Genomic DNA, 12,253 nt, shown 5'->3' with positions numbered 1-12,253 from the left:
TATAAACAGTTAACTGTTAGGGTACGCGACGTTGGATTTCTGTACAGTCGTGCACGAAAATTGTTACCAATTTAAATAACAAGATAATAAGGTGCAAAAAGTTCCTTACTAATTATTTTTTAAAATATCAGCCTGATAAATATTAAGGAAGAATGTATATGATGACATCATGAATCTTAAAGAAAAAGATAGCTAAGCCAAAGTATAGGTAATCCATTGGTGTTTATTAAATGGATACCGAACAAAAATGACCTCTATAACAAAAGATTTAAGATCTACTTTTCGTTACGCAATTATGTATTAAATCAATCAATCTAATGCAGTAAAAATTTTATGCACAATTTATTAAAATGATACATCATGAATTTTCAACCTGACTGTACTCATTGTAAGTCAGGGCTCAAAGCGATACGAAAAAGGTATACAGTCCAGGATTAAAACTCGAAATCACCCCATTAGCATTTAATTTTACAAATGAATCTTTAATTCCCCGCTTCTAAAATGCTAGCAGCCAAAACTTTTATGAGAAGATAAATAGATTTAATGTTATTTTTTAGTCTACAGAGGTCATAACCTCCTTCTTCAAAGCTTTTTAATCATAATTTAAATTATGATTTTATGAGTAAAACAAGCTGATAAGAACACGGTTATATAACAGATAGGAAATGTGAGATTATTAAATAAAAAAAGCGAAATTATAATATGCACAAATTAAACTTGTAATTAATACAGTTAGAGAAAAGGTGGGGCCGAGGCGTTTGACAAGATGGAGCATGGTCCCAACGCCCAAACGTAACGAGATTGTAGCGTCGGCATCTCAAAGTGTAACCGAATTAAGTGTTCCTTTTCACGGGAGAAAGCCAAGTGCAAAATAATGCCGGAGCTTAACACAATAAAAGCTTCCCGACGGGTGTGCCGCAGGGTGCGCGTCTATGCCCTCATTACAACGGCACATCTTTTTGACAGTTTCTTTTCGTGTTAAATTGGATCAACGTTTCATTGTTCAACGCTCGTACGTTATGGTAATCGTAGGAAATCTAAATCGTGAGTTTTCGACTTAAACTTGACTGTGTTTTTATTTGCATTGTCTTCAATGAGGATTTATTGAATTACTTTTCACCTTAGTCGATGTAAGAAAGTTTTTGAACATGTTTGAATTTGATGCGAATTACGTAAAATGAGATTGCCTTATATATTTTTGACGGCTATTAGAATTACATTGTAACTAGCTGTCGCCCGGGACTCCGTACGCGTGGAAAATATAATATAATCGCTTTTTAATTGGGCATACGTACATATAGAACATAGTCTGAAAGAACCCATACGCTACACTAATTAAGTTTTTTTGTATATCCACGCGGACGGAGTCGCGGGCGACAGCTAGTTTATAACATTAGTAAGATAGCATTATAAAGTAATTCTTTACAGTGAATTTTTGATCATCGGAAAATTTATGTTTCCTATATCTTTGTTTGCTGCTTAGTTTCTAGCTTTGATATTAGTAGGCTAACGATTTAATTCCTTCGAATCTTTGCATATTCGTTAATTGGTTTTGTTCCAACTATGAGCCTTTCACATTGTGGACATCAGTAGAATCGCTAATGACATTGTTATAACAGATTTAAATACGATTGCGGTTAAACATTATGGGGTTGAAGTGATTTGAATGTGATGCTAGAACGCCCACGGCATTCAGCTTTGTAGTTTTTGTTATAACAAGCGGTGAGGACGTACGACGTGCGGTCGTTAGTGTGGGAGGTGTGACTTATTAGAATCGGCTTAAGGCATTTTGCATTAATGAAGCTGGTTTTATTTTGCATTGTTGCAAATTTTATCATAGAAATCAAAGATAAAGTATCACTATTGCTGCAAAAGTTAATTTGTCAACTGCAGTTGAAAACTGCTTATTTACTGGTACAGTCCAGGCAATCCTTGTTTTATTAAGCAAATATCATGGTATAAAATAATAATAAGTACCTATAAGAAGGGCATCTTATTAGGAGAGGATTTATAATCACAACCAAGAGCTACGAAACATGCAGTAATTACTAAAGACATTTTTAACAAAATATCAGAGCTATGGTCCTTACAAACTTCGGTAAGAAGCTATAAGTTATGTTTCATTTGTATTTGTGAATGTTTAGGATATCAATTTTAAAGTAGCTCTATATTAAGTACTAGCTGTGGCCCTCGAATCCGTCCGTGCGAAATTAAAAAAAATACTTAATTAGTAGCCTATGTGTTCTTCCAATGTTCTACATCTATGCCAAATTTAAGCAGGATCCGTTAAGTCGTTCCGGAGATACCTTCAAACAAACTGTCGAAACATTCGTATTTATTTTATTAGAAAGATAAGAAAATTTCTAATGACAAAATAAAAGCTTTTTATCTATTTTCTTGGTTACAAAATTGATTTTAAAACAGACCAATTAGTTAGCAAGAAATGTCTCTCACTCTTTTAGTAATCATAACAAAATGTTACTAATAGTTGTTGGTTGGAAGGGTTTAAAGCGTGGCGGAGTAAAAAAACTAGTCGTAGCACGCGCCGCCACGTGCCCGCAAACCGCTCCGTATACAAATGAAGGCTTACAGAACCCTACAAATATTTTCCATTTAATTTTTTAACTCGTGCATACATTTGTTAGTTTTGTGCATAACGTCTTTCACTAGATCAGGCATGATGGAATAATTTAAACGGACCAAAAGATATGAAAGTTTGGTTAAATACAGTTAAAAAAAAGTTAAGTACAAATTCTCCTGTCTTATTAGCTACGAGCTCACGCGACTTCGTCAGCGTGAAATACTTGCTTTAAGCTGCGCGCGGTACTGGACGATTCTTGGACTTTGCAACATTGCTATATTTTTCTAAAATAAAATGTTTTTTTCAAAAATAAACGTATTCCATGTTACTCCTTATTAAATAAGCAATCTGCCAATAAAAGTCCCGTCAGAATCGGTCCAGCCATTATAAAGATTAGCCAGAACAAACAGACAGACAAAAATTGTAAAAAAAAAGTTTATTTTGGTGTACCGCATAATATAACAATATCTGGATGACCGAGCTTAGCTCGGTATTTTTTGGAAATTATATAATATTTAAGTACGAATTACTAATAAAATGATGAAATATGAATAATATTTTTCGATCTTACCGATAGAAAAAGTTAAGTTTATGTTTAAGTTGATTATCGATAAAACACGAATAAAATGTCATTTTCTAAAAATGATTCCTAGCTAGATCGATTTATCGCCCCGGAAACCCCCTATATACTAAATTTTATGAAAATCGTTAGAGCCGATTCCGAGATTCCAAATATATATATACAAGAATTGCTCATTTAAAGATACAAGATATACGTGTAGTAAAAAATGGTTATTATTACAAACAGACACTCTTATTTTATTTATATGTATAGATGTATAAATTATAAGATCATATATTTAGAGTTTTATCCAGAAATATAATATAAAAGTATAATATTTTTAGATACGACAGAAATTTAATTTAAATATCCAACGAATTCGTTACATTCATTCGTTTCAACTTATTTGGTGCAAATCGTACCAACCGCTAAGTTGCGTGCTTTCACCAACACTTATTAAGTACAAAGCTATTATTAAGTAACCCTTTTCGCTTGGGGCTATCTTTATTAGAGCTTATGTGGCATGTTCCCATTGTTAATATATATTAGTGTCACATTATTTGTATTATTAGTGTGAGAGGAAAAAGGGTTTAAAGTTCTAATTGTGATTTAGCCGCGGTTCAGTGTGTCCCCGCTAATTTTTATCTAAGAGAGTCAAAGGAAATTTTTTTTATTGTTTTTTACCTCAAGAGATTCAGAAACGATAAATGAAAAAGTAAACTCTTTCTTTCAGTAAATGTTACTAATATTATAAATGAGAATATTTAGATGTACTTTTTTTATAACAGAAGGGGGCAAACGAGCAGCGGGAACGCCGAGGTGATCAACGACGCTCATGGACATCAGCAATACCAGAGGAACCGCAGATGCGTTGCCGTACTTATGTTTGTTTGAAGTTATCTCCGGAACGGCTCAACGGATTTTGATGAAATTTGGCATAGATATAGAACATAGTATGGAAAACACATAGGCTCATTATGTTATTTTTTAACTCCACGCGAACGAAGTCGCGAGCAACATTTAGTAGAGTCATATAAAAAGTGGATCTTCTTCCTTAGATTCCGAATCGAATGACAAACAGCATTTTGATTTTGTTGGCCTAATGTAAAAATTATGACCATTTATTTAAAAAAAAATGTTTCAATATTTACGCAATCATCAAGTTGATGTCATACTCATCATCAGCTCACTATACGTCCCCACCGAAGGGCTTGGAGCCTACCCTAAGTTAAGGTGATTAGGCCATAGTCAACCACGCTGACCAAGTGCGGGTTGATTGACTTCACACATATCTTTGAATTTCTTCTCAGATATGTGCAGGTTGCATCACGATGTTTTCCTTCATCGTAAGAACGTCGGATAAATGTACATATGTCAAACTATAACGATTTAATTCTCTTGTACTTATCTAATTACTTTTATTCTATTGTATTATTAACTTATATTTCCTTTATTGAATTCAGCTAAATCAAATTAAACTGTATTGTGTAACAATAGAGTTTATTTTCGCATGTACAATAATTACAAAGGGTCCATCGACTTGTCTGTCCTAATGTTGTGACGCCTAATTGCGTCCCTGCTTGTATGTGACGGCTAGAGCGTTGCACGGATTTGTTCCAATGTTATCGGATTCTGACATGTTTTGATTTGTTTATGATGTTTTATTATTAGAGTTTAGTGTGGGAAAGTAATTGTCGATTTTATTATTAACTAGCTATCGCCCGTACCTCTGTCCGCGTTAAATTAAAAACAATTCAGTAACCCATGTGTTCTTCACACTATGCTCTGTATGTATGCCAAATGTCTTATAGATCCGTTCAGCCGTTTTGGAAATACCTTCAAACAAACAAACGTCCATTCATCTAAACATTTGCATTCGTACATTCGTATGATGTGAAAAAATGCCAGAGAGATATTGTTAAGAGTTAAGCAAAGAGTTTTAATACAAAGAAGAATATATTCAAAATTCGAACTTTTTATATTTTAAAAAATTTTAATTCCTTGTCAATTATTTTTCCTTTGAAAAATGCATCGGAAGGGTGAAAGAAGTGTTTTAAATTTTTAGTTATTTTATTAAACCTTCGAATATTCAGTCCCAATTCATATAATAAGGTTTAGAGAGCTTTTCTGAACATAGAAGATTATTTTAGGTCAAGGTGAACAAATTGCTTTAGGTCACTGCTATTCATAAGTAACTATTTTCCTACTTAGTAAATAAAGGCGAGTGCTAACAGAAAAATAATTCCTCTTTCTTAATAGGCATAGGATGAGACAGAGGAGGAAAAACTCCGCCAAAAACTCTTTTCTATAGTTTCCTTATAACAATAAGAATGAACAGGGAAAGGCGATTAGTCATATGTGGCAGAGTTTTTTTGACATCAGTCAACGAAATCCACTTCTCTCGTGTAGTTATGGTATTGGTTGAGTTGGCTATTCGTGTAGGTAATATTGCAAACTCTACCAATGTTATTTAATTGTTAACTTACCATCTTTATTCATTCCCATGGCGAGACATTTCTTGAGACGACAGGCCTGGCATTGATTCCTGTGCGCCTTGTCGACCACACAACGCCCCGTGCCCGCCTGACATCTGAATAAAAAAGTATAATATGAACACAATTAAATATGAAATAGTATCTATTGTCAGTGAGTAAGTTTTTAGATGACAGTGGCAATACAGAAATCATGCGGCAACACCTGTAAGTTGAAATGAACGGGTAAGATATTTTCTATGGAGAGGACTTTTACTCTTGGAGCAATGATGGCAGATTTGGCGGAACAAAATAGATATTCGTAGTTAAACAATCCATAAAAAGATTCTGAGGGCTCTATCCTAATTCTATAGAAAGAAATACTTTTTGCTATAGACTTTAGAAGTAAACAATATCCTTCAAATGTAATATTTTTAGTGTAAAAGATTGCAAACGAGCAAGCGGACATTTGAATTCACTAAATCGGGAAGTAACCGTTAACTTAATCGACGGACGAGAAGATTCAAAGAAAGATAATGATAAGAGAAGGACCTACTACTATAATAATCTTGGATGATAAAATAAGCTACCAACCCGCACTGGGACAGCGTGGTTGACTATGGCCTAGTAACCCTTGATTTTGGGCAGGCTCCGAACCCCTCGGTGGGGACGTATAGTGAGCTGATGAGCGATGAAATAAAATTATGATGACATAATATCTTCTATCAAAATCAAATCAAATGAACCGAGAACCTTCCCCTTTTTGTAGCACGTTAAAATAACGACTATAAAGAAACTAAAAGAGTCTTTAAGCAACTTTCGTCCATACCACTCGTAACCGTGTCCACTAAAGAAACTTCAGTTAGAACATGTCAAGAATGTGATATATGTTACTAATATTATAAATGCGAATGTTTGGATGGATGGATGTTTGGTTGAAGATATCTCTGGTTGAAGGTAAGGCTTAATGACATTTGGCATACATATAGAACATAGTCTGGAAGACCATATAGGCACTTTTTTTTTAATTCGGATGGTGTTGCGGGTAACAGCTAGTTTTAATATAAGTGTATCAACAGTAGAAACTCACAAGCTATATATAAGTGAAAGCAATCTAAAATCCCCTTCGGAAGAAGGAAAATGTATCCAATCAAAGCGAAACCGCTACTGAATACCAACAAAAATGTGGGCACAGAAACTAATACAGATTAAAGATATTTCATTACAAGTAATCCCTCATATAATAGGCTTTGGTCGAGAGGTTGACATTTGTTGGAATACATTCTGTAGGGAGCATTCAAACTGTGAAGAGTGGACCCAAACATCACCCTTGTAGGAACATATATTTGTTGGTATTTTATTTGAAATTTTGGTGAATATTAAACATAATATATTAACAGTTGTCTTTTGTTATTTTTCTGTACAACTTTTTAAGGAATTAATAGCAATAATAAATAGTTTTATTTAATCAATACTAGCTGTGCCCGCGACTTCGTACGCGTGAAGTGTTTGAGATGCGCGCGGTACAGGACAGTATTTAGACATTGCATTTCTAAAAAACGTAGCCTAAGTTACTCCTTATTAAATCAGCTACATGCCAATAAAAGTCAAAATCGATCCAGCCATTTCAGAGATAACCGGAACAAACAGACAGACAAAAATTATAAAAAATGTTATTTTGGTATATGAACTGTATTCATATACATTTAATAAAAACGGTTAATTCAATATTACAAACAGACACTCCAATTTCATTTATATGTATAGATTTGGACCTTACATTTTGAATTTGCTACGTTTGACAGTTAAATTGACGCAAAATAAAGATACAAAAATGCGAAATTGGATGAAAATATCATAAACTTTTTACTATTTTCATATCCATATTTTTAAATTCGTTTTTTAATATTAGTATTTAAAACATAACAATATAAAATATTCATAATTTACTCTTTCATAATTAAATTAAAAATATTCAGTTCAATTTATCTGATAACATTATTGATAAAAAGGGACATTGAAAAATCAATTTGGCATAAAGTGGTGTACACATGTTACCCCATCCATCATAAGGGTGCGTGTACAATGTTAATAGAATTACGCGGGTGCCGGATTAATTGTAGGCGCCTCTTTAGGGCTGTAAGGGCCAAATGTTAAACTGTTTTTAATATAATCTTTCACAATTTTACCAGCGATTTTTTGGATAACACAAAGGACCTACATATGTTGCTTTATTTTTCCAAAATGATTTTAATATATGACTGTGACACTCAGAGACTGTAAAGCCACATTTAAGGATTGCTTAAGTAACGATTAGACAACAATTAAGAAGACGTAATCTTACTGATGAAAGATGTTTGAAGGATGTTTGTTTGTATCTCCAGAACGATTGAGCTGATCTTGATGAAATTTGGCATACATATAGAACATAGTCTGGAAGAACACATAGGCTACTAATTATGTTTTTTTTATTCCGTGCGGACGGAGTATGACAGCTAGTAAAAATAACATTAAAATTTGAAGCGAAAAATTTTTCCACTAATAGAATAGAGAAATTTAATAGGTTTTTAAGCTCGAATTCAAACGTTTTTCACTTTAATTCAAGTCATAATATCAGACTGCATATTCTTACGTTTATAAAAAATAATATTATAATAAGTTCAATAAATATAAACGATATACAGTGAGGAGCGAAGGAAGCACTCGCTGTAAAAACGCAAATGAATTTCGCATTGCATTTAAATATGCCACAATCGGGGGCGTCTTTAGATTGCGACTTACTTATAAGCTGTAGCGATTAGCGGGTATGAACACGTACAGATTTTCGCTACATAAGTGTAAATTTCACTTGCGTGATGATTCCATAGTTTGGTTTAAGTTTATAATGAAATATCTATATTTTAACTTGCCTAAATGTATGTCTTAATAGTATTCTTCTACAAACTATATTACCAAATATATAACGATGTTATAAATTGTTGTTTTTTCACGTGGTAACGTGTTTTAAATTAATAAAATGCACGACTCATTTTCACGTTCCGTCTGCCGTGCGTGCAAGCAAGCGTTGAACAAGCAATAGATAGGCATAATCGGCCTAAACATTATTACACAAAACATAGTCCAGAAGAACACATAGGCCCTTAATTATAATATTTTTTTTAATTCCGCGCGTTCGTTGTCGCGGGCCGTTTGTTTATGTACCAATGTGTTTCTCGATTTCCGATTTACATATGTACATTTATCCTACGTTCTTACGGTAAAGGTAAACATCGTGATGCAACCTGCACATATCTGAGAAGAAATTCAAAGATATGTGTGAAGTCAACCAACCCGGATTCGGCCAGCGTGGTTGACCATGGCCTAATTACCCTTAACTTAAGGTAGGCTCCAAGCCCCTCGGTGGGGACGTATAGTGAGCTGATGATGATGATGGTGTCGCGGTCGGTCACTTGTGTTGTTTTAAGAGTTAAATCGCTTTCCGCTTCGCGTATGCTCTACAGTCGCAGTCCACCCCGGTCACAGATGCAAGAAGAATTAGGAATATGCTCGCAGCATGGATTAAGTGGGTTCAAGTGTTATCAGCTCGCCCTATTGTCATTTTTGTGTTGCCGCAGATGTGACTTGTACCGTCTACTACGCTACAGTTTTTGATAGGGATTTTGTTGGATTTACTTTTTTTTTGTACCGCCGAGGGGATGTTTGATTGTTATTTAATATTAATATTCTTTTGAATATTTTTATACACAATTTAAAACAAACTGTTTTGTTTGTTATGGATACCTACGGATGATGGTGTATTACTTGACTAGGTAAGAAATAGAAATAGAAACAAACAGAATTATGATCCACGTTTTATTGAATGTGAAGTGTCATTTGCTACTAATCTTTGTGCTATTGGCGATTAAAATGAAAGTAAGGAAATGATTCAAATGTCTGGAAATTATTAACTACTAGCTTTTGCCCAGCGATGGCTACGGAATTAAAAGAAACTTAATTAGTAGCCTATGTGTTCTTCATGTCTATGGTCTACATCTATAATAAATTTCATTGAGATCCATACAGCCGTTCTTATTTCTTTTTTATATCATAAGGTGGCAAACGAGCGAACGGCCACCTGAAATCGTTGAAATAGAAGCGACCATTGCCCATAGACACACGCAATTGCATATGCTTTGCCTACCTTTAATCGACGGAGGAGAGGATGTACAGAAAGAAAATATTTTCCCTTCCCATGCATCCTCCCATCCGAAAAGTCCACTTACACTTTCCATCCTTTCGTTATAAGAAAGAGGCTGGGAAGGGAAAGAGGACTAAATTAGGCCTCCGTGACACACACTCATCAGACGAAACGCGGAATTGCTTCCACTTGACGCCTGTCTTTTGTGTGGTCGTGGTATTTCACCGGGCGAGCCGGGCCAATTCGTGCAAAGATGTTAAAGCGCCCGCTTTAACATCTTTGCACTTTGCATCTGTAGAGCCCTCTACCACTGTTAAATAATGTCTAAATAAATGACTGGAGATACCTTCAAAGAAACATCCATTCAAAAATTCGCGTTTATTATATTGGTAAGATTTGAAACTTTTAAGTGATAATGTTTGCTTATTTGACATCTACTTCAACTTCATGTTACTACTACTTAATTAATACTAAGGCTATGTTTGTGAAAAGAAAAGTAAAAAACTGTACGCTTTTATAAAGTTAGTTTTAAAATTCATACTAAAATAGTTCAAACAAATGTTCTATTGAGTCATTGGCCCAATTGTGATATTTGTCAAACATTTCGTTCAACGGATATAAGAAATTCGGTGTTATTTGTTCAGTTGTTACAAATCCGCGTGCTCATTTCGTCTACGGCCTACATCATGTTTTCTGACTTTCTCTTCGATTGCTCAATATTTTTCATCTATTGTCTTTGTCAAATATTCAGATCAGACAAATTTTTAGGGTTCGTTTAAAAGTATGTTAGCAATTGGTCATCAATAGCTAATTTAACCTAATTTCTTGTATAACTGCTTGAGAATAAACTGTTAATTTCAATATAAAGGAAAGAAAACAAGAATTATGCCTTAGGACCCACACTTATTCGAAACTGGGTTTTTTTTTATAAGAGAAGGGGGCAAACGAGCGGCGGGAACACCGGTGATCAACGACACCCATGGAAATGGTATGCTCGCTTCTTGAAGGTCCCTAAGTCTTATTGGTTTGGAAATACCGCCGAGGACAGACCGTTCCACAACGCACCGTTGTGGAATGCCAGCCATCAGCCAGCTGGTGTGAATGGAACCTGGCGGTCTGTCGTGTCGTCCGATGACGGAACTCGGTGGCAGGAATCGTTCCAAACAGTTCTTCGGAACTAGGTCTAAGGACAGTGGACACGTCTAGCGAATTTATGTAGCCGCTCGTTTGCCAACTACAAATAAAAAAAACTTGACGCGTGTTTTTGTGTGGTCGTATATTATATTCGTGCAACAGCTAATGCTGTTCTGGATTTTTAACTGCACCACACACAGTTGTTAAGTGGTCTTCTTTAGTGTAGATTTATTGTCAACTACACAAGGGTCCATGCTCGTGAATATCGAGAAGACCAGAGGAATTACAGATGCATTGCCTGCATAGTCTCTATTAAAGAACACTAAGTCCTAATTGCTTTATCAATTAATACTCTGAGTACAGAAGTCACACACTACACTGATATAGTTTTCTCACCTGTATATTAGTTTTCTTCTGACAGATCTTTTGAAGAATCCACTGCAGCCATTGCACGCGAGAATTCCATAGTGCTTGCCGGAGCTAGTGTCGCCGCATACCACGCACACCAAACCTGAAACCATAATAATTAAACAAGTCTTCTACGTAGGAAGTAGACAGACAAACAGCAAACTGAAGGAATCAGGTTTGAATTAAGTTAAATAAAATCTTTTATTGTATTGGAGGGAAGCATCGCATGTGGCAAGGAGAACGTTAACTTTGAGTGTGGAGAGGTACACAGGTAGATGTAGACCTAGGAAAAGATGGATGGATTGTGAAAGGTGACATGATTAAGAAAGGAGTAACCACTGAGATGAGGGCAGGTAAATCAATTTGGAGGATGAAAATCGGCACGCCGACCCTACGTAAGTGGGACCAAATCTGGGAGATGATGATGAGAATCTTTTATTGTAAAAAGCAAAGAAAAAGCGTGACAGCTTTTCTAGTTCCCTGATCAAGTTATGAAATTTGCTCAATATGACGCGGACCTGTCTTACCCAGGTGGTTGGTCTTCTTGTGCGGTGGGTCAGGTAACCAGGGACGTAGAGCCGGTGGCGCTAGAGCGGCAGCGACCAGTGCTGATGTCGGTGGTGACCAGCGGAGTGATGTATTGTCATCTACTGGAACAATGATTAACAAACTCCTGAGTTATTCGGATAAACAAAACAATTGACAGTCGCTCTTTATCTAAACTTTGAGGAATATGAAGGATATAAAACTTAACTCATAAAAATCGATAATTTAGGCTTAAGAGAATGTTTACCCGACTTATGTAAGTAAGAGGTAAAATGACTTCACTCTTGTTGGTTCCCGTGATCGTAACTAAAAATAGTGTTATCTCTGTGTATCAAAGATAATGAGAGAGATGACGATATGTTTTATACAGGGAT

At 35.2% G+C, this 12,253-nt stretch overlaps 1 protein-coding gene across 1 annotated transcript in view; it reads right to left on the bottom strand.

The window, feature by feature from the left end:
• LOC106118504 (Hormone receptor 51) overlaps nt 1-11,446 on the bottom strand; it is a 21,246-nt gene extending 9,800 nt beyond the window's left edge. Inside the window, exons 1-2 of the mRNA XM_013313164.1 lie at nt 11,322-11,446; nt 5,630-5,733 (exon numbers count right to left, since the gene is read on the bottom strand). Of these exons, the coding sequence (XP_013168618.1) occupies nt 5,630-5,733; nt 11,322-11,446 (229 nt within the window). The remainder of the gene's footprint in view (nt 1-5,629; nt 5,734-11,321) is intronic.
• Nucleotides 11,447-12,253: the final 807 nt, after the last annotated feature.

The sequence above is a fragment of the Papilio xuthus genome, unplaced genomic scaffold, assembly GCF_000836235.2.
Source record: "Papilio xuthus unplaced genomic scaffold, Pxut_1.1 DF827570.1, whole genome shotgun sequence".
NCBI classification, from domain to species: Eukaryota; Metazoa; Arthropoda; class Insecta; order Lepidoptera; family Papilionidae; genus Papilio; species Papilio xuthus.
This window is presented reverse-complemented; position numbering and strand designations above follow the sequence as displayed.